The sequence below is a fragment of the Phocoena sinus genome, chromosome 20, assembly GCF_008692025.1.
Source record: "Phocoena sinus isolate mPhoSin1 chromosome 20, mPhoSin1.pri, whole genome shotgun sequence".
Taxonomy (NCBI): Eukaryota; Metazoa; Chordata; class Mammalia; order Artiodactyla; family Phocoenidae; genus Phocoena; species Phocoena sinus.
Genome location: NC_045782.1, coordinates 40,801,267 through 40,828,935, shown reverse-complemented (window position 1 = coordinate 40,828,935; position 27,669 = coordinate 40,801,267). Strand labels below are relative to the sequence as shown.

The window sequence follows — 27,669 nt, the reverse complement described above, 5'->3', positions numbered from 1 at the left end:
GCTCGCGGGCTCTAGAGCTCAGGCTCAGTAGTTGTGGCGCATGGGCTTAGTTGCTCCGTGGCATGTGGGATCTTCCCAGGCCAGGGCTTGAACCCGTGTCCCCTGAACTGGCAGGCGGATTCTTAACCACTGCGCCACCAGGGAAGCCCTGGCAGTCCATCTTAGCGTCTGCCTTCCAAGGCTTCCCATCTGAGATGGAGAAGAGATGGCAGATCCACCAAGCTGTTGGCTCATTCCTTCACGGACACACTTGCTACACTGCTTTGAGCGCATCTGTTTACCTCTCTGCTAAACCACAAGAGGAAATCCCTGCTCCCTCCTGGTGTTTACCGGCCAAACTGATGTGTAACTTGGGGTACAGGAGGCTCCCATTGGTTCTGGGCTGCTGCCTCTCTCTGCACAGTCCCAGGACTGCAGTATTTACTTTCCCTCAGACTCTGAGGCTCCCGGGCCCGTCCGCCTGGGTTTCTGCATCCCCAAGCACCTAGCAGGGTGGCTGACACATTAATAGATGCAAAATAAATGTTGTGGACCTATTCTTGGGTGAATAAATGAACTAACTTCCCCATCTTCTCAAAGTTGAGGCTTAGAAAACCCCATTTCCTCCAGTTATCCGAAGGTAAACTGAGGGACAGACTGGAAACCCTTCCCCCATCCTCCCTTCCCCTCGGATATGAGACCCAGTATTTTTTTCTCCCAGACAAGATGGGTCAATGTAGTCGCCTCCCAAATCTGCCAGCTGACAGCGCTGGATCCTGAGATAGGGGCCTGGGTGCTGAGACACCGCTCTCTACTCCCCACCCTGTCCCACCCAAGCCCCTTTAGCACCACTGGTCAAGCCCCATTTGAAATTAACCAGTGTAAGGGTAGAGCTGATGCTCTGGGTCCTGATTGGCTGCTCCAGGTCTATTCAAAAAGGAACAAGGAGGGGCAGATAAACTAGGAGTTTGGGATTAACATATACACACTACTATATATAAAATAGGTAACTAATAAGGACCTACTGTATAGCACAGGGAACTCTACTCAATATTCTGTAATAACCTATATGGGAAAAGAATCTGAAAAAGAATGGATATATGTATATGTATAACTGAATCACTTTGCTGTACACCTGAAATCAACACAACCATAAATCAACGATACCCTAATATAAAATAAAAATAAAGGGACTTCCCTGGCAGTTCAGTGGTTAAGACTCCTCGCCTCCAATGCAGGGGGCGCAGGTTCCATCCCTGGTGGGGGAGCTAAGATCCCACATGCCCTGCGGTGTGGTCAAAAATAAATTAAATTGAAATAAAATAAAAATGTGCTACTTGAAAACAAAAAGAAACAAGAAGCAATTTGGACTTTGGGGCTCCCTGCCCTCCTCCAGGTTCCTGGAGAGACAGTTATTAAGCTAAGTCTTCTGGAGCCTGGTTGGCTTCCCCCCGAGGAAGACAGAGGCTCCTGAGAGGAATAGAGGTTTCTGAGGTTTCCCTCAGGAGGTCTTCCCAGAGCTCAACCTTCCTGCTGGGAGTCGGGGTGGGCATCTCAATGTCTCCTGATAGGGACAGTTCACGAAGGAGGAGAAGCTAGGGTCAGGGGCTTTGGGACCCAGAGGCCTTGCTTTTCCCCTTCCCCATCAGCCAGGTCTTTGGGTACGTACCCTCACCTGCCAGGATCATCAGACCTCAGGGACCAACATATGGAGGGACCCTCGGGCTGACTGGGGTTTTCTCCTAACCATGGCAAAACCTACTATTTATCAAACTTTACTAGGTGCCTGCAGCTGTGCTAAGGGCTTCCTAGACAGTATCTCATTCTACCTGCACAACCTCTCTGGGAGGCTGGATGTTATGGGTGAAGAATCTGAGACTTTGAAGACATCTGGAAACTTACTCAAGGTCACACAGCTAGTAAGAGGCCAGACCCAGTTGGTTTGACTCCAAAGCCACTGGTTTAACCACAACTCCTCCCCCCAACTCCCCCCCCACCCCCGCACCACACACACACATACACAGTGGGGGACACACCCATAGGCCCAGGCCCTGAGACAGACTCTGCCATCAGCTGTCAGGCAGAGGCCCCACGCATCTGGCTCAGCAGATAGGGAGGACCAAGAAGGGATGGAGCTGCTCCCCGAGGGAGGGGCAGTCCCTCAAGTCAGGCTGGGCTCTTTTTTGGAGGAGCCACCTGACCCCTCCTCCAGCAGGGATGGAGAGAGAAGACGCTCTCTTGGGCTGAGAGGCGGGGGAGGGCCAGACTCACAGAGAGACCCACCTACCCCGGGAGGGGTGGGTCAGCCATGGAGAGAGATCCCAGGGGATGCAGTGAGAGACAAGCCAGGGACAAGACAGAGGGAGGGTGGAAGGGGATTTCCCCCACCCCTCGGGTCCACCAACAGCTGTCTTGCCACACAGAACTCACTAGTGAACACTGACATGGCAGGCACAAATACCACCGCCCCCCCAGCAAAGCGGCCCCTCCACAGCTCTGAGTATTTCAAAGGGTCAGGAAGGGAGGGAGGACAGAGGCAGCTTCCCAGTGGGTTCCACAGTCAGCCCCTGCCACACCTAGTTCTGAGCTCCCTCCTGGGTGCAGGCCTGCCCTGAAAGCAGAGGATGACACTCACAAGGGGCCCCTCAGGAAGGGGAGGAGGACCAGTGGTCATGCGTGCTGGGCAGCTAGTCAACAGAGGCGGGTGTGGCTGGACTGGAGAAGGGACAGAGCTCAATTTTAACACTTAACCAGTTCAGAGGAGAGCACGGAAGCTAGGACCAGTAGGGCAGGACCTGGGATCAAGAGCAAGTTCACAGACAGGAAGGCCAGGCCAGGAGGTGAGCAAAAATCGGGTCAGAAGGAAGAATTTGGACTTTATCCTGGGAAGCCAGGAGCAGCTGGCAGCAGGAGTGGTTAGAAGGGCAGGAGCGGGTTAGGTGGGCAGGATCAGTGGGCCCCTGGAGCACATGCAGACCCCCTACGTGCCCTACCCGCTTTGGGAAGGAAGAGGGAACTGCTTTCCATGGGTTTTCTCCGCCCGCTCAGGGCTCCCCAGGCCTGGATACCCTCTCCCACACACAGAGGCCCCCAGGGATGGGTCCTCTTCGAACACAGTCCCCTCCCCCTCCCCCCCCCCCACAGGTTCTCCCCCACCCTCAGGTTCTCTGCCGCTCCCTGCAGGTCCTTCAGGTGTAGAGCTCCCCAAGCAGGCCTGAGTCCAGGCCGCCTGGGCCCTAAGTGGGCAGAGCAGGGGTCTTGAGCCTCTCCCGCATAGTGGATCCAGGACAGGAATTGAGTGACTGTCCCCCACTGGCCAGCCCGCCCTCCAGGCCTGAGTCAGTCTAGTGGGCAGTGGTTTCCGGTCTGCTGCAGCCCCGCCCCAGCGCTGCTCCCTGGGCCTGGTCGGTGTGACCTTGAACTCTCACTGACCCAGAAGAGCCATTTCCTTGAGTGTTTTCCCTCCCTGACCCCATCCCAAGCTTTAGACCCTGGCTGTCTGTGAGCACACCCTGCTCCAGCTGGCTGACTATGAGCTGGGTGACCCCTGGGAAGCTACATCACCTCTCTGTGCCCCACTTTCTTCAAGTATTGTGAGGATTAACCGAGAACAGGCTGTGAGTAAAGACAGCTTACCTTACGGAGGGTGGTCTTCGTGCCATGTGATCAAGTCTTTTTGTCTAGATGAGGAAGCAGAGGGTCAGGGGTTGCTACTTAATGGGGAAGAGATGAGGTGGAGGGGGCCTAGATTTCAGCATCCCACTGTGGGCTGAGGCTTGTTCCAAGACTATTCCTCATTTTGAAGCCCTGTGGTCTCTGGGGACTTGTGAGCCATCCTAGAGCTACTGTCTCCACCTGTGGGCTGTGTTTTCACCCCCTGAGGACAGAGGCTAGATGGTGGGATTAGTGATGGATGAGATAGTACCGGGAAAGGGTGGGAAGATGCAGGCTAGTGCAGACCAGGTTGGAAAATGGCAGGGACCTCAGGGATCAACACAGCAGGGGACAGAGATAATACTGTCAAATGTTCTACACCAGAGGATTCCCCAACGCCCCCACCCCACCGCCCCACCTCCGGCTTTCAAGGTGCCTCCTCCTTGGGAATTCCCTGGTGGTCCAGTGGTTAAGACTCCACACTTTGAATGATGAGGGCCCAGGTTCAATCCCTGGTGGGGGAACTGAGATCCCACAAGCCGCGCAGCACAGCCCCCAAAAAAGATGCCTCCTCCCTCCTCCTTGAAGCCTTCTCTGACCACTTCATTCTCTTACTGGAGAATTCCTGGGGCCTGAGAAGCTGCAGCTTAGCCTTGGCTAACTAAGTGTTCCCTGTTACTGCATGTGATAGGGGCCCACCATTTATTCATCACCGAGTTTTTTGTAAAGAGTTTTGCCAGGACTTCCCTGGTGGCGCGCAGTGGTTAAGACTCCACGCTCCCAATGTAGGGGGCCCGCGTTCGATTCCCGATACGGGAACCAGTTGCATGCTGCAACTATAGAGCTTGCAAACCACAACTAAGGAGCCCGTAAGCCGCAACTAAGGAGCCCACCTGCTGCAAATAAGACCCAACACAACCAAATAAATAAATATTTTTTTAAAAAAAGAGCTTTCCCATGTATTAGCTCATTTAATCCTCCTAATAGCCCTGGGAGGGAAGGATGAAATGTGCTTACTTCCAGGAGGAATTTATCTCATGGATTCCAGTAACATTCTCACCTAGTGAGTAACAGAAAGGTTACACAAACTTGTCCCAACCATTTCTGATGTTAATCCCATTAGAGCACGATATAAGTGAGAACTTGAGAATTTCACAGGGAAATGGCATTTACAGAATCCAGGTGATTGTGTCCTGACTTCTAACTTATCCAGGGTGGAGCTGAGAGATCAGAGAAGCCAGCGTGTGAGGTGAAAGTTGAAAGAACACTGGAGCCGCCGAGAGCAAGTTTCAAATTCTGGCCCTACTGCCTACTGTGTGACCTTAGGCGGGTTACTTAATCTCTCTGAGACCCATTTTCACCATCGGTAAAATGGGAATGAGAATACATCTCTCATACAGTTATTGTGGAGAATCATTCAATCATTCATTCAGTAAAAATTCAGAGCCTACCCTGTGCCAGGCACAGTGATGGACAAGCCTAGTAAAGAACAGGTCTTCAACGAACTACTATGTATAAAATAAATAGGCCACAAGGATATATTGTACAGCACAGAGGATATAGCCAATATTTTATGATAACTATAAATGGAGTATAATCTTTAAAAATTATGAATCAATATGTTGTACACCTGAAACTTATATCTTATTGTCAACTATACCTCAATAAAAAAATTTTTTTTAATATAAAAATAAAAAGAACTTGTCTTCATGGAGTTTATAGTCTAGTGGAGAGAGATAACAATAAACAATAAATAAAACAGGAAATTATCAGCTGATAGGACAAAGCAGGTGATCCTGACTGAGATTACTGGGTGTCCTCTCATTTTCATTCTCTCTCTTTTTTTTTGGCGGGGGGGCTGTAAGATCTTAGTTCCCCAACCAGGGATTGAACCTGAGCCCTTGGCAGTGAAAGTGTGGACTCCTAACCACTGGACCACCTGGGAATTCCCCTCCTTTTCTTCTTGTGTAACTCTGGACACATGGCTTCCCAGGTTCCCTTGAAGCTCAGCGTAGCCATGTGACTAAGTCCTGGCTAAAGGGATATAAGCAGAAGCCACCTCTAGGAAATGTCCTTAGAGAAAGGGGCATATCTTTCTTTACCCCTTCCTCTTTCCTACCTGCTGGAATACAGAGGTGATGGCTGAAGCTCAATCAGCCATATTTGACCAAGAGGAGAAAGCACCCGCTGAAGATGCCACAGATAGAAGGTATGTGGGGGCTTCCCTGGTGGCGCAGTGGTTAAGAATCCGCCTGCCAACACAGGGGACACGTGTTCAAGCCCTGGTCCAGGAAGATCCCACATGCTGCAGAGCAACTAAGCCCGTGCGCCACAACTACTGAGCCGGCGTGCCTAGAAGTTGTGCTCCGCCGCAAGGGAAGCCACAGCAATGAGAAGCCCGCGCACCACGATGAAGAGTAGCCCCACTCGCCGCAACTAGAGAAAGCCCGTGCGCAGCAACAGAGACCCAACTCAGCCAAAAATTAATTAATTAATTAATTAATTAAAAAAAAAAAGAAGGCATGTGGGTGGGGTCCCTGACACCATGGAGGTGTCAATAAACTTCTGTCTTGCTTAAGCCAATGCGATTCGGGGTTTCTCTCATACACAGCCCACCCTGATTTTCCTGGACGTGATGGTAGAGTCGATGGGGTTATCTGTAAATGGGTGATCAAAGATGCAGGGGTAACATTTGATCTGAAAGCTGAACGGTGAGAAAGAACCAGCCAGGGGGAGATTGGGGAGGAGCACCCAGGCAGGATGGGGAGACACAGGCAGGAATGGCGCTGGGGCCTTGGCAGAGCAGAAAAAGGGGGGTGAGCAGAGGGCAGGAGTAGCCCAGAGTAGGGAATGGGTGTGGGGAAGTCATGAAGGATTTTACACAGGGGAGTAATGTCTTCTGTTTTCTGTTTCTCAAAGGTGAGTCTGAGTGCTGGGTGGCCCCTGTATTGTGAAGTCAGGAGGCCAGGTGGGAGGCTCCTGGGGTGACGGAGGAGCAGGACGGTGGGCCTGGGGAGAAACAGTAGAGAGGGAGAGAAGAGGTTGGAAAAGTGGAGGTGGAGACAATAGAATGAGCCGTGGCTGGATGTGGAGCTAGGGGAAGAGAGGAATCAAGCCAGCAATTGGACTGGGGGCACGAGGAACCAATGGGTGAAGACTGGACGAGGCCCAGAGTTTGTTCCTTTGCTTATTTGTGTTTAGGGGGAAAGGTCAGAATTAAACAAGACTGTTAACCTGTGTCACCCGTATTGCCTTTCTCAAATAGTAATTGCCTCATGCATGCTTTCAGCAGTGGGCTAGGGAACCGATTTTTGCATTGACGGCATTCACAGTCAACAAACGCGTATGAACTATCAACTATGGACAGAGCTCTGGGCCAGGTTTAAGGGACTGAACAATGGTCCCTGTTCTTGAGGTTCATGGTCTGTGGAGGAGAAAGGGCCATGGACCATCCCAGTAGAGCACAGACGGGCGATGACACAGGTGGGCTTGGGCTGAGCCGTTTCAGTCCTCCAGCGGTGGGGGAGCACGAGGGGAGGGAGGCTTCACAGAGTTGGGGATGCAAGAGCTGAACCCTGAAGCTCCATTTCAGCATATATAGTAAGGAAGGGTGTCTCAGGACAAGGGAACAGCATGTCTAAAAACCCAGAAGCCCAGGGAGTTCCCTGGTGGCCTAGTGGTTAGGGTTCCGGGCTTTCACTGCCATGGCCCGGGTTCAATCCCTGGTCAGGGAACTGAGATCCTGCAAGCAGGACAGCGCAGCCAAAAAACAAACAAACAAACAAACAAACCAGAAGCCCAGAGAATACAGAACCTTCAGGGGAGAGCAAGTGTCAAAACTCTGAGAGAGGGACTTCCCTGGTGGTCCAGTGGTTAAGACTCCATGCTCCCAATGCAGGGGGCCCAGGTTCTATCCCTGATCAGGTAACTAGAGCCGCAACTAAAGATCCCACGAGCAGCAGCTAAGACCCTGCGGAGACAAACAAATAAATATTAAAAAAAAAAGGGCTTCCCTGGTGGCACAGTGGTTGGGAATCTGCCTGCCAATGCAGGGGACACGGGTTCGAGCCCTGGTCCGGGAAGGTCCCACGTGCCACGGAGCAACAAAGCCTGTGCGCCACAACTACTGAGCCTGCGCTCTAGAGCCCACAAGGCACAACTGCTGAGCCCACCTGCCACAACTACTGAGGCCCGCACGCCTAGAGCCTGTGTTCTGCAACAAGAGAAGCCACTGCAACGAGAAGCCCGTGCACCACAACGAAAAGTGGCCCCTGCTCCCCGCAACTAGAGAAAGCCTGAGCACAGCGCACAGCAACGAAGACCCAACGCAGCCAAAAATAAATAAATAAATTAATTAATTAATTAAAAAAAACAACCCTTTGGGAGAGCTCTCAGCCTTGCCTTGAGGCCCCTTGAGCAGATCCTACCTACCAGGGCACCCCACCTCCCTGCCCTCCCTGGAGAGCCAGGTTGACCTCACAGCTCTCCAAGGCTGCCTTTTGACCTCCCTCCTCCCCTTCTGGAGAAACCCCTGGAACGCTCCTCCCCCTCTTCTGTGAGCAGCCAGTTCTCAGGGGATCCTGCCGACTCCTGGTTTGTATCTCGGAGGGACTTATCTTTGCAAGATCTGACCTTGCTGCCCCCAGACAGGCAGAAGCCTCCTTGCTCTCGGGATACCGCCTGGGACCAGCCAAAGGTGCGAGGATGCGAGTCAACGGGTACAGGATTCCAGGAGAGGAGGGCTGGACGGGCTCATCCCTGAATGCCCTTCCAGTTCCAATCCCTCGCCCTGCTTCCCTGTTCTCCCACCCCTCCCCCCTCCCCCCGCCATAAGGATGACTGGTCCATTCACAATGTAGATGAATTACTGTCCCAATTCCATTCACCCCAACTCTGCTCTGTCCCCAGCCCATGCCGTACCTTACACCTCTGGTGCCTCCACCTGGGAGGCCTTGCTCCCACTTCTCCTGATGGACTTTTCTGAGACTTGGCTCAGAGGACTCCCTGGAGACATCTTGACTTCCCAAATTACTCATCCCTCGGTCTCCCCATTCTTTGTTCACACCCCTTGCTGTCATCACACTCTAGTTATTATTATGTGCTGACACCTGCTATCTCCATTGGACACGAATTCCTTGAGGATGGATGCTGTGTGGCCCTGGTCACCTGAGACACAGGTGACCTTCAGTCTCCATGGTGTATGTCCCCATTCACGACTCAGTCCCTTACCTGCGTCCAGAGCAGATTATATTCTCAAACTCCTTTCCATCTGTCATCCCATTTGGTGCGTACATCGGCCCAGAAAGGAAAATCAACACCGGAGGGAGGATGTGACCAGCTCAAGATCACCTAGCGAAGGGGAGAGCCACCTGCCCCAGCAGTTCACACTGAACCTAAGTGCCCCAGCTGTGGCGCACGTGCCTTTAGTGCAAAATCCCAGTGGTTTGGGTCCCCAATCCAAGAGGGCACAGGAAGCCACATCTTCACAAGGGATACCCATGGGTCTCTCCAGACCTGGCCAGACCCTGTCCCGTCTGCCAGCCTCCTGGCTCCCTTCGATGGGTCATCCCGTGCTATCTGGACCTCCACTCACCTCAGCTGCCACTGCATACTATGCCCTGAGCTTGGGCCCAGACCCTCCCTTCCGTTCCCACAAGGGAACTGTCCAGCAAGGCTTTGCTAGGGGTCTGGGGAGAGCAGCAGAGGTTCACCCACTGGGCACCAAAGAGTAGGTATGAGACTACCAGATGGGTCTACCTTCAGTGGTCACCAGCCCACCTAACACTTCACTGTCAAGCCCATCGCAAGGGGCAACTCACCATGACCCCACCCCCCTCAGCTCCCTCAGGCCAAGCGAAGGAAGGCAGCCTCTTCCCTTTCAAGGTCTACTGCCAAATCCTCACTTCTCATCGAGGACTGACCGGAGTCCCAGCCTGACTGAAAATACGAACGTCTCCTCCCTTCAGAAGAACTTCACACCCTGCCCACAGGGTCTCCCTCGGGGACAACCAGTCCCAACCCATGATCTGGGCCGTGTGGTCTGGAATAATATCAGATGGGAGTGCAATCAAATCCCAGTTCAGGGTGGGCTTCCGCAGGCCCAGCTCGGGGCTCCACCCTCGGCTCACCTTGTTCCTGCCGACATTTGAACTTGGCACCCAAACTTCTACAAGCATGAACTTGGACAGGGGCATCCGTGGACCTTGGAGAGGGGACCAGGTAGGTGCCTCCCTAGTGCTCTAGGAAATGGCGGGGTCTGGATGTCAAGAGGGGCTCTAAGTGAAGAGGATTAGGGGGTGGGGGGGTGGCCCTGGAGGACCAATCAGGATACCCTCTCAGGGCATCCTGGGGCCCTGCTCAGTTCCCCCAAAGCCCAGGCTTTCTGACCATCTCCATCCAGCCCAGGGGCATGGCTAGGGGGAGGCAGGCCTCTCTCGTCTGATTTCCCCAGAGCCCAGCGCAGTGTGAGGCACTGAAGCCTTCAAATAAATTGAACTGACCCAAGTCCAAATTGGAATCAAATGAGTGAAAGGAGCCATCACTACTTCCTGGAGAATCATTAACAAGCCAAGTGCGACGTCGGGTGGATTTGGGGAAACAGCCACGCCCAGTCAAGGTGACAAGAGTGACCAAGAGCACGTGGTGTGAGTAGAAGGACCGGAGGCCAGTCCGCTCTGCTGCTGCTTCGGTGACTGGTGGGCTGGTCCCCGCAGGACAGCCGAACAGCTGGGTGGATTCTCCTTCTAAGCCAGACGTTCCCATTTGTCATCCCCCCTTCTCCCCGCCTCTCACCTAGCTGGCTGCCAGTCCCTTCTGGGCCCTGGGAGAGGTGCTGTGTTTCAGTCTCCTGCACTCAGCTGCCTCTCAGCAACTGGGACAGGCAGAGGGCAAGGTGCCTGGGACCTCTGGGCTGTGGTGGGAAGGCAGGGCTTGCATCTGGTATTCGCTGCCGCGAGCTGCAGAAAACAGTCCAGTCTGGACCAGGGCCTGGAACAGATGCCACCAGCTGGGAGACTGAACACGAAGGCGGAGCAGAGGAGGCATCCCCATCCCCCCTCGCCATGGCCGCTCTGCTCCTGACTGGCATGAAGGCCAAGGGTGGCAGGAGGGAGCCCAGGGCTTGGCCTCAGACAGGGCACCAGCTGCAGGGAGTCACCTACCTCTCCACCCTCAGCTTTCTCACCTGTAAGAGGGAAAGAATAGTAAACAGCGCCTTCCTCACAGGGGCTTGCAGAGCTCAGAGAGGTGATGCCTGTGAAGCGCTGGGCATGGCACCAGCACAGAGCCGGTGCCCATTCATTGGTTATTCTTTTTACTGGGAAGCCACTTTACCTCTCTGTCGTGTTAGTTTCCTCCTCTGTAAAATGGGGAGGCTATAAGGATTAAGTGTGACCACCAGGTGAAGCCCCCAGTGCAGAGCCTGGAACAGACCCTCTGCAAACTGGAGGATTCCAGCTCCGGGTCTGAATGGATGGATGCCCTTTCTCTCTCTGTCGGGGCTCGGCACGTGCGGGCTTGTGGTGAGCCCCAGGGAATGGTTGTGGAATTACTGGATATGCCATCTCTCAGTCCTTGTCTCTGCGTTTCTATTGTTTGAGTCTGAAGCAGGAAATCCCCAAGCTGGCAGCCGCAGGACCGACACTCTCCCTTTACAGATGAGGTCACGGAAGCGCGGAGAAGGGCAAGCACTTGCCGTGCGTCCCGCAGCCAAGCAGGGTCGGAGCTGGGCTAGGACGGTTTCCTTCCTCCACGCAGTGTCCACAAAACCCCCTTTCTGTCCGCTTTCAAACCTCTGTTCACTCGTGCCCATCTGACCTCCTCTTTCAGTCTCTGCCTCTTTAGCAGCCCGAGCCCAGGAACCGGTGACCAGCCCCAGTACCCGCCAAGAGCAGAGACTGCCCTGCTGGGGAGTGGCGGTGGGAGCTGAGAATGCCAGCTGCTCAGGCCCCGGGGCCTGGGTCGGCTGCCGACAGAAGAGCCAGTGTGCCCAGGCATTGGGGCTTTGTGAGCTCAGAGCTCCGTGTGGGGACGTTGTTTTTGTTGACCTGAGATTGTTTCAGGTTGACTGAAGGGCTGCGTCTTAGCGCCCAGGCGCCAGTTCTTTGGAGCTGGTTGGGGTCTTGAGGAGAGGATGGAGGGGGTGCCCTAGTCTGGGGCAAGAAAGGGCAGTGGCTGCCTGGGTGCCCTCCATGAACACCAGTCCCTGAGGGCAAGGCTACAGAGGAAGAGTGAGCGAGTCCCGAGGGACAGCACCAGGACAGGAGGGAGGAGAAAGCAAGCGCCCGTGCATCTTGGGACCTGAGCAGAGGGGCCTGGCCAGAATGAGGAGGGACAGAGGCAGGACAGGGGCATCCAGATGTTGGGACAGACCCGCTGGGAGGCTGGGAGCTCCAGGAACCCAGCCATCGAATGTTAGTCCACGAAGGAAGACCCAGGAGACTCGTAGGGGACAGGAGGGCCTTGGGAGGCCTTGGAGGCTGGCCATCCGGGGTTGGGTGGGGTGGGCCAGACTCACAGCTGTCCAGATGTGGGTGAGAGATAACTCTGTTTACTGGGCATCCAGCGGGAGCGGGGCAGGGGGTGGAAGGGGCTCCCAGGGCCCATGGGGCGGGCAGATTAGGAGGCGGGGGCATGAGTCAGGGGTTTGGGAGCTGCCCCAGGGGCACGGGAGCGAGGACCAAGTGCGGTTAGAGCGGGTGTGAGCTCAGCTGGTCGTAGAGGCCACCGGCGGCTGCAGGAGTTCGCCGAGGGACCTGGAGGCTCGTGAGCAGGTGAGCAGGGCGGGGAGGGGCTGGGGTGATCCTGAGGTGCCTGTCCTGAGGGTTTCTGCAGGTGCCCAACCTGAATCTGTGCCCGTGGGCATGGATGCTGGACCTGCGAGAGGGGTGCTGGTGGGCGGGATGAGAACGTTACAATGTGTGTTGTTGCCTCTAAGGGCACAGGCCCATTGGCCCCTGCGGCTGGGAAGAGTGGGGCGGCAGGTATTAGGAAGAAAAGGCTGGCACGCGGCAGCAGCCGTGGGTGAGCTGGCTGGGTGAGTGCGTGTGGAGGGGCAAATCTGACTCCCCTCCAGGTGTGGGTCCTTGGCAGGTTCCTATTTACCAGCCCCTAAATCGAACAGGCTTGGGTCTCACCCCGCAGCCTCCTCTTTCCCCCGCATATGGGCACCCCCAGGCCACCCCGTCTCCCTCCTAAGAGGAGAATCGTCAGCTGACACTGCTTCTCATTTTGAAACACTTCCAGGGAATCTAACCAGGGAGACCTGGCACTGTCCCCATCCCAGGGGATGTTTGGAAGAAAAGGAGGAGTCCCCCACCACCTGAGGATCTCAAAACACTTAGGTTAATTCCATGGGAATTGAAAGAAAATCAGAGGGGGATGAAGATAGCCAGTCTGTACTTGATCCCTAGTAGCAGTGAGAACGATAGCAAACGTTTACATAGAGCTGTTTTGTGCCAGGCATTAGTCTAAGTGCTTTATATACGTGAACTTACTTAACGCTACAACAGGCCTATGAGGTAGATGGCATTATGATTAGCCCCATGTTACAGATGAGAAAACTGAGGCACAGAGAGGTTGAGTCACTTGCCTAAGGTCACACAGTAAGTGGCAGGGCTGGGATTTGAAGCCAGGCAGCTGGATTGCAGGGTCCATGCTCTTAGTCACTGATACTAAACAAGCTACTAGCTATTTTCTCTTCTGGGAGACAACTCAGGGCAATGGTTAGAGGTGTAGCTGGAGTCAGATAGGGCAGGGTTTAATCCTGCCTCTGCTACCTACCTGCTAGGGCACCGAAGCAGTAAACCTCTCTGAACCTCAGCTTTCTCATCTGTAAAGCGAGGCTAATGACCTTACCCGCCTCACAGAGTGGTTTGGGGAGAGATAAAACGGCACAGCCATGTATGGTGTCGGGACGATTACACAAAGTTGGTGCTATGCCACCAGGGAGCCCTCCCCGCCTTGTGGTCCACGCCACCCCCACCAGCCTCTTCCAGCTGTGCTCTACTTCCGGGGCTCCAGATGCCCTGCTCCCCCTTATCTGCCTGGCCCTGGCTGGCGGGCTGGCCAGGTGTTTGGTGCGCTTCCAGGTGTTTGGTGCCATCAGGGTCCAGACTCTTATCAGTGTCAGCAGAGCAAGGCCTGCAGCTGGGGGGCGGCTGGGCCTGGTGGCGGCTACAATCTGGGTCATGGGTGCACCCTCTGAGGCCCCAGCAGAGCTCGAGACGCCTCTGTTCTCCCCTCTCCTCTCTCACTGAAGTCTCAGAACCCCAGCAGGAAGGCGTCCCATTGTACAGACAGGGTGACTGAGCCCTAGAGAGAGGCGGGGAGCTGCCAGTCAGTGGCAGAGAGGCAGCCTGGATGTCTGGGCTCTCGGGCTCCGAAGGGACCCTCTGACCCTCTCCCCTCTCAAATGGGAAACTAAGACCACAGTTCCAGCCCATAGGGCGTTGTTGTGGGGGGGCGGGCGTAGCGTATGTTTAGCACCTCAGGCAACAAGGCCAGAGAAGGGAGAAAGAATAAAAATGGGAGAAGAGGAAGGCAGGGGAACCTGGGGAGAAGGGGACACGGACAGACAGAAAAGGGAGAGAAAAAAGGTACATGACCAGACTCCTCAAAAGGCAAGTCCCCTGCAGTAGGAACACCCCATCCTCAGGCTTTGGAAACCGCCCCCCCAAGGCCATCACTTGCCCTACAACCCCCCAAGGCAGGGACCGCTGCGTTTCTCAGTGTAGGTCAGGGGCTCACGCACGCCCCTCTCTCTATCTCTAAGGACCTCAGGGCCAACCATTCCTCAGAATGGCTCTTTCCGTATATACTCCCTGCCCTGTTCCCTCCCACAGTGCCCAGCCCTGTCTCGCATGGTCCTCTCTCTGCATCTTGCCCACCATTCCTGGCACCCGGGCTAGCCCTCCCCACCTCTCAGCCCTTCACATCCCACCGGTGCTTCTGGACCCAGCACCAGTGTCCCCTCCACCAGAGACACTCCGCCTGCAGCCCCACTGCGAGTCCTACTTCCCCATGCCACAGGCACCCTCAGCACCCAGCATGGTCTGCTCACTGCTTGTGTTTGTCTGGGGCACGTGTTTTCTCCTGAACGCCTTAGCCTGTCACGTGTCCCCAGCTTGTCTCCCCAGTCAGGGTTGCGAGCTTCTGGAGAGTAGAACAGTGTCTTGTTCATCTCAGCTTCCCAGGCCCCATGCCAGGCACAGAGTGGGCACGTTTGTCAACCTGACCCAAACCCCGCAGCTACAATGTGCTCTGCTGCTGTGGGTAAGGTGGAGGATGTCCCTCCACACCCAGCCTGGGGCCGCGCCAGGGCACCCCTGTGCTCTCCTTGGGCTGGTCCTCACATTCCTGCAGTGGGCATCCTTCCTCTCCACTAGAGAGACAACTGAGAAAACGGAGGCGCAGGGCTCCACTGCCTCCTGGCTGGGTCCTAGTCATCCTGGCTCCCCAGCCCCAGAGCCCCAAGCCTGCAAGGGGGAGCCATTCTTACATTCTTTCAACACGTATTTATTGAGTGCCTACTATGTGGCAACCACTCTGCGAGGAGTGGGAGATCCAGTGAGGATTGAGACGCGCAGGATCCTAGCACTCATGTGGCTTCCTTTCTAGAGGCGTCCTCAGGCCATATATCCACAAATGAATTAAGAAACCAGAAAATGACAGATTGGGTTAGTGACTGTTAGGGTGGTCAAGAAGGGAATCTGAAGAGGTAGCCATATGAGCTGAGATGTGGGAAGGGCTGAAGTGTGGGGGTAGGGGCATCCAGGATGTGGCCAACTACATGTGCAAAGGCCCTGGGGCAGGAAAGGGCTTGGTAAGGAGGCCAATGGAATAGGTGGTGAGAGAGCAAGAGAGAGGGAGTTCAAGATGGAGTAGGGGAGAGAAGCAAGGCCATATCATCCAGGACCTGTGAGCCACTCCTAAGGATACTGCGGCCCCATGCCCAGGAGGAGGCAGCCATTTCTGGGAGAAGAGGGTATTCCGTGGAGACTCTCAGCTAAGCTCCCTGAAGGAGGGACACTTCATGTTCTTGGAGTTGGTGATTCCTGGGGATGGGCAGAAAAGGAAGCCAGGTGAGGACTGGTGGATGGTGGAAGGAGTCGGATTGGAAGAACACCCCCCATCCCATCCTCCCAAACATCCTTATGTCAGTGCCAGCTAAGTTTCCTCTTCCCTGCTCTGCCCTGTCTCTCCGACCCCTGCACACCTGCCCTCAGACCTACAAATCCAACCCCCTACTCACACTTCTTTCCTCTGACCCCATTGTCTCCCAACACCTGGGATCCCCCTTCACTCAAATACAGCCCCCTGTGGGGACGAATGGGAGACCCCAGGCTGCCCTGTGCCTCACTGAGCCTGTGCCTTTCCCCTGCAGGGACCTGCAGTGTGGGTTATGCTGGGGGCTCAGATCACTGCAGACAATTGAACAATCAGGACAGCGCCATGGGGGATTCACAGGTGAGTCTTGGGTGGCATCTGCAGGGCTCCTAACCCTGGACTCCTACCTTCACGGAGGTTTGTGGAGCCCCCTCCACAGCCCAGCCCTGATGGCAACTTCTCACAGGAGAATGAAGATAAGCTGGAGGAGTTTCTAGAGCAGAAGGAATATGAAGACCTTGGATTCCCCACGCTCCAGGTGGAGGAAGCAGAAGGTGAGCCCCATCTCCCTCTCTCCTGCTGGGATGAGCTGCTGAGCCCCATTAGACACAGGTGGGGAACTTGTCCTCCCCTTCTCCCCGCTCCCCCCCGGCCCAGCCCCAGGGCCAGTTCTCCCACAATCCTGGCTGATTGAAGGATAAACAGAGTTTTGTTTGAAATGATCACAGGAGGTGACTGGGGGTGGGTGCTGGAGGCAGGACCAGTCACCCATCACTGTGCCCCTTAGATTTGTAAGAGGGCAGCCAGGCCTGTCGGGGACGAGGGCATGAGCCCGCATGCCACCCGTGCCTATCCAATGCCGGCTTCCAGGCCAGGCACTGGGCCTGTTCTGGGAACATTGTTCTGTTTGGGGGTCCAGGAGTCCTGAGAAATGGAGGGGGGCCATAGAGACCCTCAGGGCGGAGAAACATCAGGAAACCTTCCTGGGCCTGGCCAAGGTCTCGGTTGGGGAGCCCCGGGAAGGGACCTGTTTACTGTCAACAGGACTTAAGTGCTAGCAATTGGTATTGGAGATAAGAGGCCCCTCTGGGAAATGAGGGCTGGGGGTGCAGGGGCCAATAATATAAGGGCAGACCACACGGGGCACCCAAGCTCCACTTGGAGGCAGCGAGAAGCTACTGGCTGGTGGGATCGTTGAGGCAGGTGGGAAGAAAGAAGGGAATCTGGCCCCAGAAGGTAGCAGGAGAGAGAAGAGAATTGCCACTCAGGACTCCCCAATCCCCTTGGAGATGACCCTCCTTGTCACCACTGAGGATGAGCCCCAGGGGTCCTCCACAGCGCTCAGATGGGGAGTGACAGTGCCAGGCTGGGCGGCCAAGAACACGCGTGGGGGGCCACAGCCCACTGAGCAGCAGGGGCAGGGTCCCAGCCAGGGGCAAGGGGAGGGAGAGCGGCATCATCCCTGTGGTGTCCAAGGCTCATGCTGGTGGTGCAGGAAAGTCTTGCGGGAATTGTCTGCGGCCAGCGCTAACCGGCTTCTTGATTTTCAGCTCAGCTCACCGAGCCGACAGCCACAGACTACCACACCGCGCCGCACCGCCCCCCAGACGTCCTCGAGGTGAGCACCCCAGCCTCCCCCGATTCTCTTTCCTGTGCAGCCCTTGGGATCCATCATTCTACCAGGGGAGGAGAGGAGCAGAGGGATAGCTACAGTTTCAGGATGGGGGAGAGAAGGCATGGGCCTCCTGGGAAATAGGTAAAGGACATCTACCAGTGAGGGGGAGACCCGGGGCCCCCTTCCACTGATGGGGGAGCTCCCTGGACAAAGATGAATGGACAGCTGGAGGTCTGAGCCACCAGGTCCACTGGCCCGGGCTGGGCTGTCAGTTACTCCCCGGGGAAGCACAGAATTAAATACATGCTCTCCTCAGCCCAGTCCCCCAAGGCCCCCCACGTCCTTGCTGGACTCCAGACGGTCTAGCTGATTAGAAAATCGGGTCTGCCCTCAGCTAGGCCCCTGGGACTGGCCATCTGGCCCCAAGGAACCCCAAGGGCATGCTGAGCCCTCACGACAATCTTGGAGGCAGGAGGCTGACCCAGTGACCCCAAAGGCTTCCCTCTTCTTTCCTCTCCTGCTCACTCTAGCAGCCCTTTTGGCCCAGAGTTTCTTCAAATGCTTCTGAAATGGGGTGAGGGGTCTGGTCAGGAGGTTGGGGAACAGAGCCAGAGGTGGGGGACCCCCAGTCATCTCCTCACATGTCACACTTCACTCTACACCCTGAGGATGTAGCTCCTGACGGTGCCTTCTGAGCTCAGGCTCTGCCCTCAGTGCTCCAGGACCCCTGGGCCTCTGACGGACATCTCTCAGAGCCTGCTGAGTGCCCACCATGCCCTGGGCTTCCAGCCTCCCCATAGCCCTGCCCGGGGCCCGAGGGACTAATTCAGGCCTGTGGGGCTGCAGGTCGTCGTGGAGCTGTGGGAACTGGTGATGGATGAAAAGAACCAGGAGCTACAATGGATGGAGACAGCGCGCTGGGTGCAGCTAGAGGAGAACCTGGGGAAGGACGGGCTCTGGGGCCGCCCACACCTGTCTTACCTCACCTTCTGGAGCCTCTTGGAGCTGCAGAAAGCCTTTGCCAAGGGTGAGTGAGCCCCTCTGTGTCCCTCTGCGTGTGGCCCCTGCATGTGAAGCTGCTAGGGAGGAGGAGGGCCAGGGCCAGCCAGCCCGTTCACCCGTCCCCTGCCTGCAGGTACTGTCCTCCTGGACCTGCCAGAGAAATCCCTGGCCGGGGTGGCCAGCCAGCTGCTGGACAGGTTTATCTTCGAGGGGCAGATCCAGCCTCAGGACCGAGAAAATCTGTTCCGGGTCCTGCTGCTCAAACACAGGTGCCCCTGCCTGCCAGGCCCTGGATTCCACACCCACAGGGCCCATCTCCCCGGCCCGCCTGCCCCAAGCTCTCCCTGGGGGTCAAGATGGCCCCTCCCGACCAGGCTGGGTCCCACTTTTCTTCCACAATGTCTCCTGCTTCCGACACCTCTCGAGCGGTAACCATGTCTCCACGCTCAGGGTTGGGGGCCGCTGGTCCCCAGGAGGGCGGACTCTCAAGGTCCCTCTCTCCATCCATTTTTCTGGCTCCACCTAGTCGTTCCAGACAGAGGACACCCACTTCCATCCACAGTGTCCTTCAGAGGAGGCCTGGGCCTCTCTAGTCTGGTCACTGGCAAGTCCCATGTCCCTCCCACCACGGGTCTCCACTCTGCTGACAGCCCAGGCTGAGCAGCCTACTCAGCCCATGTCCCCTGTGTGTCGTCCTGCAGCCACGCCAGAGATGTGGAGGCCCTGGGGAGTGTGAAGCCTGCAGTCCTGACACGTTCTGGGGACCCTTCACAGCCTCTGCTCCCACAGCATCCCTCGCTGGAGACAGAGCTCTTCTGTGAACAGGTGAGGCTGTACCAGGGGTGTGTGAGGAGAGCCGGAAAGCTCCCAACCTGAACATGGTTCGAAATGAGAGTGGGTAGGGCAGACGGGGTGGGCTACTCCAGTGTCCAGGGTCCAGAGTGGCCAGAGGACTCCCCTCACCACCCTCCTTCCGACAGGGAGAGGGGAGCGCGGAAGGGCACTCGTCATCTGGAATGCTGGGAAAGAGTCCCCAGGACCGGGAGGCCACCCTGGTGCTGGTGGGTAAGTGGGCAGAGCGTCCATCCCTCACCCCTTCATGTCCCCTGCTCCTGCCTCCTGCCCTGGCCCAGCCTGCCTCTCCCTAAGCCTGGACCCCAGCAGCGCGCCCCCCTTGGCCTGGCCCGACCACCTCACTTCGTCTGTCCCCAACAGGCTGTGCCAGGTTCCTGGAGCGGCCAGTGCTGGGCTTTGTGCGACTAAAGGAGCCTATGGAGATGGAGCAGAAGCCACAGGAGCCAGAGGGGCCGGCAGTCCCTGTGCGCTTCCTCATTGTGTTGCTGGGACCTGAGGCCCCCAACATCGACTACACCCAGCTGGGCCGGGCTGCTGCCACCCTCATGTCAGAGAGGGTGAGGAGGGGCCGGCGAGGGCTCGGGGAGCCCAGGGGGCTGGCTAGCAGCTGAAGCCTTGTCCCCGGCCCCGGTTACTTTAACTTCACTAGTTTGGCCCATTCAGTCTGATCTAGCTGCTTCCGTCCTGTCTGGCCAGGGGGAGTCCAAGCCCGTGTAGTCTGGCCTAGCCCTGCCTGATCATGCCTGGTCTAGTCTGGCCCACTCTGCCCTGGTTCTGTCTGGTTAGGTCTGGCCTGGTCCAGCCTGATCTGCTCTCGTTCCATCTGGTCTGCTATAAGCCACCTGGTTCGCTTTAGTTCTTTCTGCTTTCCCGACTCAGGGCCCTGTCTGCCTCCCCAAAGCCCTTTCAGAGCAGAAGGTGGAAGGCCAGGGGGGAAGGAAAAGCAGTCCCCAGCAAGCAGGGGCTGGGGGACAGGGGCCCCTAGGCCCTGGCTGTGGCCTCTTGGATCCTTTTGCCGAGCAGGTCCTTGTGGCTCTGACCTTCCTTCCTGCTCCCAGGTGTTCCGCACTGATGCATACTTGGCCCAGAACAAGGAGATGCTGGTGCATTCCCTAGAGGGCTTCCTAGACTGCAGTCTGGTGTTGCCGCCCACGGACACTCCCTCTGAGGATGCCCTGCTCAGTCTGGTGCCCGTGCAGAAAGAGCTGCTGAAAAGACGCTACCTGCCCAGCTCTGCCAAGCCAGAGCCCAGCTTCCTCAAGGGCCTAGGTACCTGCCCTGCCCAGCCCTAGGCTTGCTGAGCCCAGCACAGCCCTGTGAGCCCCTACCGCCCCTCTTCCCATTAAATCTCCCATGTCCCCTCTCCCTGTCCTCATGCCTCCCAGTATCCTGGATCACCCCATTCCCATCAGACAATCCCCTTCTCGATTCCCTTTTCCCCACACTTCCCCCTTCCACCCCCCCGTGACCGTGGTCCTGCCCTTCACTACAGATTTGAATGGGGGTCTAGAGGACACCCAGGATGACCCTCTGCAGCGGACAGGCAGGCTCTTCGGGGGACTGGTACGTGACATCCGGCGCCGCTACCCCCGCTATTTGAGTGACATCACAGACGCATTGAACCCCCAGGTCCTGTCTGCCATCATCTTCATCTACTTTGCTGCCCTGTCACCCGCCATCACCTTCGGTGGCCTCCTGGGTCAGTGCCTCTGTGTGTCCCACTAACCCTCACCTCTGACCCTCTGGCCTCAGTATCAGCCCTGACTTTGCCCCGATCTGACACTCCGGACACCTACATCATCTTGTCCATGAGATACTCTATCGGCCTCTGGAAATGACCTTGACCTTGACCGCACTGTCACTTCCATCCACAGGAGAAAAGACCCATAACCTGATGGGTGTGTCGGAACTGCTTATCTCCACCGCGGCGCAGGGCATCCTCTTCTCCCTGCTGGGGGCTCAGCCCCTGCTCGTGGTGGGCTTCTCAGGACCCCTGCTCGTGTTTGAGGAAGCCTTCTTCTCGGTAGCTCTGTTCTGGCCCCACTGTCACCCTGTAACTGGCCCCTGGCCCAACCCGCTTCATGCACGGGGCCTGGGCCCATTTATCTGACCCCAGCTCCCTCTGACCACCCTACAGTTCTGCAAGAGTAACGGCCTGGAGTACATCGTGGGCCGTGTGTGGATTGGCTTCTGGCTCATCCTGCTGGTGGTGCTGGTGGTGGCCTTCGAGGGCAGCTTCCTGGTCCGCTTCATCTCCCGCTACACCCAGGAGATCTTCTCCTTCCTCATCTCCCTCATCTTCATCTATGAGACCTTCTCCAAGCTGGTCACGGTGAGGGCCATGGGAGTGTTAAGAGGCACGTGTGCGTGCATGTGTGTGTGTGTGTGACTGTGGGTGTCATTGCACATGTGTCTGTACGGCATTTATGTGCCCGTGTTTTCACGGTATGTGACTGTGGCCACATACATGTTGATGCCTGCTGTCTGTGGGCCGGTATTCTCACCATGGCTGTGCGGAGTGACGGTGCATGAGAGCTCCCCTCTGCCTGCACAGGCCCATGTGTATAACCACAGGCAGTAACCAGTGGGCACGTGTGAGACTGAATGTGGGAAACTGCAGGCATGGCGGGGTAGCAGGGGTCCTGGAGACTCTGAAGTCCCCCACTCCTTCTCCTGCAGTTGCCCTTAGGAACTGCAGGGCCTGCAGAGGGCATGCCCCGCCTCCTCAGCTCTGTCACCTTAAACTATGCCTACGTCTGTGTCTGCGTTTTACATGGAGGAAGGGTGGATACTGGACATCTACCCGATTCTGTTGGTCGGTGGGTCTTTCTCTGGTTTCCAAGTGTCTGGAGCCTAAGTCTTTTTAGGAACCTCCTTGGCACTTGTTTCCTGCCCTCCAGCCTTGTCATGGCTCCCAGGCCCTGGATGCTCGTGCGTGCACACACACACACACACACACACACACACACACACACACACACTCTTTCATTTCCTCCATGGCCTGCCCCGCCCAAGCCTGGCCTGGTCCTCAGTCCTGAAAACCAAGCTGTGGAATCCCATTGCCTCTCTGTTACTATGTCAGTTGAGGAAGAAAAGAGGTAGATGGATGATGCATAGACAGATGGATGGATGAATGGATGCTGAATAGAGAGATGGATGATGGATGGGTGGACAATGGATAGACAGATGATACATGATGCATGTATCATGATGGCTGGAGGATGGCTGGATGGGAGGAAAGAGGATGCCTTGGTTTTCTGCTGCAGATCTTCCAGGACCACCCACTGCTGGAGAACTACGACCACAACGTGACAAGGATACCCAAACCTCAGGCGCCCCTGCCCAACACAGCCCTCCTCTCTCTTGTGCTCATGGCTGGCACCTTCTTGTCCGCCATGATGCTTCGCAAGTTCAAGAACAGCTCCTACTTCCCTGGCAAGGTCAGCACGTCCCCCCACCTGTCCTTGCCTACACTGCCCTGTCCCAGTCTACAGCGCTCCCCTCAGCTTTCCCAGTGCCATTAGTTCCCCTTCTTACATTAGATTCCCATTTCCGATTCCAAGCCTCCCTCCCCCCTCATCATGCAGGAATTTACTCTTGAGACAAGCGCATCTCCCTTTCTTGGCACATCCAGGCTGAGAACCCAGTGGGGAACCAAGGACAGTTCTTGGAAGGGAGTGGAGAAGCTGTGGGGCCGGGGGTGGGGCTGGGCCAGGTGAACAAGAGAGGAGGCAGGTATGTTGAGAAGCAGGACAGGGCATTAGATGTTCCCCCTGGGGAGAGTGGGACCCCCTGGTGAAGACGGGGCAGGGGTGGGGGCAAGTGGCAGGTGAGAGGTGGGAAGCAACTGGGCACTGACCATTGGTCCCTTCACCTGCCCTCAGCTGCGACGAGTCATTGGGGACTTTGGGGTTCCCATCTCTATCCTGATCATGGTCATGGTGGATGCCCTCATCCAGGACACCTACACCCAGGTGACCCTCTCCCCCACCCTTATTTCATTCCCCCAGCATGCACCCTCCCCCAAACTGCCTCCCCAAACCTGAAACCAGCTAGAACTACCCCTTCCCCAGTCCTGTCTCTCCAAGCAGCCCCATGTTCTTCCCACGGCCCTTCAGGACACCTCTGGCTGAAGAAAGGGCCTGGGTCAGTTTGCCCCCTTTCACTCCTTAATCCAGGGCAGTAGGAAAGAATCCGCTTTGAAGCCAGGTTGATCTGAGTATGAATCTCAGTTTTGCTACCAAATAGCCGTGCAATGCAGAGCCAGCTGCATAACTTCCCTGATCCTGTTTCCTCGTCTATAAAGTAGGGAATGAGAAAATGTATGTAAAGGGCTTAGTGCAGTGACTGAGTACAAAGTAGATGCTCAATATAAGTAAGTTCCCTAGTGCCCAGGACCCTGGTTCTCCCTGTCCCCACCCTTCCCCATCCCCCCGCCCCCAGGTATTCTCACCAGCATCCCCCTCCCACAGAAACTCAGTGTACCTAAAGGGCTCACCGTATCCAACACCTCGGCCCGAGGCTGGCTCATCCACCCGCTGGGCTTATATAAGCCATTTCCCATCTGGATGATGTTTGCCTCCGCCCTGCCTGCCCTGCTGGTCTTCATCCTCATCTTCCTTGAGTCCCAGATCACCACGTAAGAGCCAGGGTGGGACTGGGCCTGGGAGGGTCCGAGGCAGAGAAAGGGACAGGCTCCAGGCAGGCAGGACACCAGGGACTGAATGCTAGTAGGAAGGATGGACGGGAAGGAGGTCCAGGTTTTGTGGGACATGACGTGGTACTATTTAGGGAGCCCTTTTTAATAAAAAGAATATAAAATGAGAACTATAAAATTAGGTGCTAGATCTTGGAAAGGGCCTGTGCCTGTGAGGTTCCCTGAAGCTTATTCTTCTTTAGCTTCAGTGTAGATCTGCCGGTGGGTGTTCTAGGTGATGATGAAAACACTTCTGCTCTTAAGAGTCTCGATTTCTCAAGATGGTGCAGGAGGGAGGGGAGAAAGGAACTCTAAGGGAGACGGGCAAAGAAGGATAAACTAAAGTGCAGAGGGACCCAAGTCTAGGGGAGGAAAGAGAGGGTAAAGAGGGTTGGGGTGAAGGAGAGCCCTGCTTACTCCTGACCTTCCACACCCCCAGGCTGATCATCAGCAAACCGGAGCGCAAGGTGGCCAAGGGCTCTGGCTTCCACCTGGACCTGCTGCTGGTCATGGGAATGGGCGGGGTGGCCACCCTCTTTGGGATGCCCTGGCTCAGTGCCACCACTGTGCGTTCTGTCACCCACGCCAATGCCCTTACGGTCATGGGCAAGGCCAGCACCCCAGGGGCTGCAGCCCAGATTCAGGAAGTCAAGGAACAGCGGATCAGCGGGCTCCTGGTCTCTGTGCTCGTGGGTGAGTGAGGATTGGCCACACTTTCCAGCACCCTCAGCCCCTGCCCCTTAGGATCCAGTGCCCCTCCAGCCCCACCCACCCTGCAGCCAGGTCTCCCCAGACACCCACTGCCCACATCTCCCCAGTGTCAGTTATTCACATGAAGGAATTCTGGAGGAAATACCCAAGGCACTGAAATGGGATCTGAGGGGGATGGGGGGGCACTCCATTACTGGAAGCTTCTCTAGACAAGACCCTGTACTCTGAGCTTCTCCAACAGTTCAGTGAACTGTGGGTTCCAGCCCTGCCCCGCTGCTGACTAGGTATCCCGCCTTGTCTCTGGACCTCAAGTTTCCCTCTCTGCACCATTAGAGGGTTCATTAGATGCCTGAGCTCTCTCTAGCTCTGTGACTCATACAAAGGGCAGTGCTCCTAGGTGGGGGTGTGAGGTGAAGACAGAGTGTCACTGATCTGAGTTCCAGAGCAGCTGAGAGTCCAGTTGGGCTTGGTGTGGGCAGTGCCACGGGATGCAGAGGCCAGGGAAGTTTCCTAAAGGAGGCGAAGCTGATGCTAGCTGGAGGAGGGCTGGGATTTGGGTAGGTGGAGGGTGATGGAGGCATTCTGGACCGGGGTAAGAGGAAAGGTGGGCTTCTCTGCCCTCTGTGACTCCCTAGGTTAGTTGCTTCACCTCTCTGAGTCTACTTCCTCATCTGCAAAATGGGGGTAATATCTATTAAGAGGATCCAGGGAATTCCCTGGTGGTCCAGTGGTTAAGACTTGGTGCTTGCAATGCTGTGGGCCCGGGCTCCATCCCTGGTTGGGGAAATAAGATCCCAGAAGGTTCTTGGCGCGGCCAGAAAAAAAAAAAGAGGATCCACACAAAGGGTTCCATATAGTCCCTGTGACATCATTCCCCAGCCTCTGCTTGTGCCGATCCTCTGGGGCAGCTGGGGCTAAGACTGCGTGGGTCTCCCCACAGGCCTGTCCATCCTCATGGGGCCCGTCCTGTCCCACATCCCCTTGGCTGTGCTGTTTGGCATCTTCCTCTACATGGGGGTCACGTCCCTCAGTGGCATCCAGCTTTTTGACCGCATCTTGCTTCTGTTCAAGCCGCGCAAGTACCACCCGGATGTGCCCTACGCCAAGCGGGTACGGGGCCCTCCCGGCTGCCCAGGTCAGGGGCGGGGGGGGGGGGCTGGGTGCCTGGGCAGGGCAGGCCATGACCCCAGCCTCCGCCCGCAGGTGAGAACCTGGCGAATGCACTTGTTCACGGGCACTCAGATCATCTGCCTGGTAGTGCTGTGGGTGGTGAGAAGCATCAAAGCCATCTCGCTGGCCCTGCCATTCATCCTCATCCTCACGGTGCCCCTACGCCGCTTCCTGTTGCCACTCATCTTCCAGAACCTGGAGCTCCAGTGTGTGAGTTGCTTCTCCCACCACCCAGCCCGCGCCCCTCCCCCCCATTTCCTATGGCCAGAGGGCACAACTCCAGAGCGGAGGGCAGCAAGGGGACATCAGTGGGGCTCAGCGAATGTGAGAAGTGTGTCTGGGAACTAAGGAAGGCAGAAGAGCAGCGTGATTAAGGTCTAGGTTGGGGCCTGCGTCCAAATCCTGGCACTGCCACATCCCAGTGTGTGACCTGGAGCTAGCGGCCTCGTTTCTCTGTACCTCAGGTTTCCTCACCTGTAAAGAGAGGAATAATGACAGGGCTGGTGAGAGGACTGAGAGGCTCACGAGATGTGTTCCACTTGGGTGGTCCCCACCACTGAGCGGCTAGTCCCGTGGTCTTATAAAGCATCCGGAGAGTGGCTCTTCCAGTAGAATTCTTCCACGATGTGACACAGGTCACTGTGGCGCTGCCCCGGTGAAGGGGTCTCCTGCCTGCCGTCTGGAGGCCCTCCCCTACCAGGGCACCAGATTCCTGGAGGCTCCCCGCCCTGAGGAAACCTCTCATCTAGACCAACCCTAGGAGATGCAGGGACAGGACAAGACTTGTCCAAGGTTCAAAGAGAGACAGGCTCTCCTGACCCCAGAGGTGCCTCAGCGCTGGGGGGAGGGCTCACCTGGGCCCTCAGCCACTCACCCTATGTCCTTCCTGCCCCCCCGCAGCTGGATGCTGACAATGCCAAGCCGAACTTCGATGAGGAGAACGGTCAGGATGAATATGATGAGGTGGCCATGCCTGTGTGAGGGGAGGGCCCAGGCCCCAGAGCCCCCTCCATCATTCCACTTCCCCACTCTCCCAGGAAAAGCAGAAGTTTATGGGCACCCTATGGACTCCCAGGTCCCTCCTGGGGCAGCAGTCGAGGCTCTGGGGCCACGGGTGGGGGAAGGAAAGGGTGTCTAGGAAACCTTGTATGAAGGGTAGACTGGCTTTTCTGGATAGAAAAGGCCAGTGGGGCCCACAGTAGGGGGATTCGCTGTGCAGTCCCTCCTGTGGCCACACTGCCACCTGGGGGTCCCACCCTGGAAGACTTAGATTCAAGCCCTACCTCCTCATGACACAGACACGGGAAGTAAAGAGGATGGGAGTTGGTGGGGGGGGATTCAAATTCCTGCTTTCTGTGTGACCTTGGGCAAGTCCCTGGATCTCTCCAGCCTCTGCTTCCTCATCTGTAAAATGGGTCTATTGATAATCACACCCACATACAGGATGGTTTCTGAGGACCAAAGTTAATGTGAAAAAAGGGCTTCGTAAAATCTGAAAGAACTATTATACAGTAGTCATCCTTCTTCAAGCCTGCCCAAAGTCACATAGCTCCTGAGCCATACAGCTGGGATTTGGCCTCTGAGGCCAGAATCTACTTCAGTCACCCACCTTTCCATGCTTAGAGATGCCCCTGCTGGCCCCTCTCTTCCTCCTCTCTGCTCCCACTGGGGACCCTCTTCTCTGGGGCGGAGGAAGGTGTCCTGGTGAGGGCAAGGTGCAGGTGAGGACAAAATCAGGGCTGGGACTCAGGACTCCTAAGTGCTGCTCCCTCCCCCACGCTCTCATTCATTCACTCATCCATTCATTCCACAAACATTTATCTAAGGCCCTGGGCCCCCGTGGACACAGAGGTGACTGAGACAAGACCTTGCCTTGGGGTTG

The 27,669-nt window shown here is 56.3% G+C and overlaps 1 protein-coding gene and 1 non-coding gene across 2 annotated transcripts; both read left to right on the top strand.

The window, feature by feature from the left end:
* Window positions 1-4,084: 4,084 nt before the first annotated feature.
* Window positions 4,085-4,157, top strand: TRNAQ-UUG. Its single transcript has one exon. It is a non-coding gene; the product is annotated as a tRNA-Gln (tRNA).
* Window positions 4,158-12,264: 8,107 nt separating this feature from the next.
* On the top strand, window positions 12,265-27,258 carry SLC4A1 (solute carrier family 4 member 1 (Diego blood group)). Its single transcript, XM_032617424.1, has 20 exons — window positions 12,265-12,404; window positions 16,016-16,098; window positions 16,205-16,292; window positions 17,289-17,356; window positions 18,200-18,380; window positions 18,489-18,624; window positions 19,057-19,180; window positions 19,336-19,420; window positions 19,571-19,767; window positions 20,269-20,479; window positions 20,703-20,909; window positions 21,085-21,233; window positions 21,348-21,542; window positions 22,477-22,650; window positions 23,095-23,184; window positions 23,683-23,849; window positions 24,346-24,599; window positions 25,558-25,727; window positions 25,821-25,997; window positions 26,688-27,258. Exons 2-20 carry the CDS (start codon window positions 16,084-16,086, stop codon window positions 26,766-26,768), a joined length of 2,769 nt encoding a protein of 922 aa, XP_032473315.1. The 5' UTR covers window positions 12,265-12,404; window positions 16,016-16,083; the 3' UTR covers window positions 26,769-27,258.
* Window positions 27,259-27,669: the final 411 nt, after the last annotated feature.

Coding starts and splice junctions, on each gene's coding strand:
- SLC4A1 (XM_032617424.1), top strand. Junction 19,768..20,268: donor CCACCCTCATGTCAGAGAGG/GTGAGGAGGGGC, acceptor TCCTGCTCCCAG/GTGTTCCGCACTGATGCATA. Junction 22,651..23,094: donor GCTCCTACTTCCCTGGCAAG/GTCAGCACGTCC, acceptor ACCTGCCCTCAG/CTGCGACGAGTCATTGGGGA.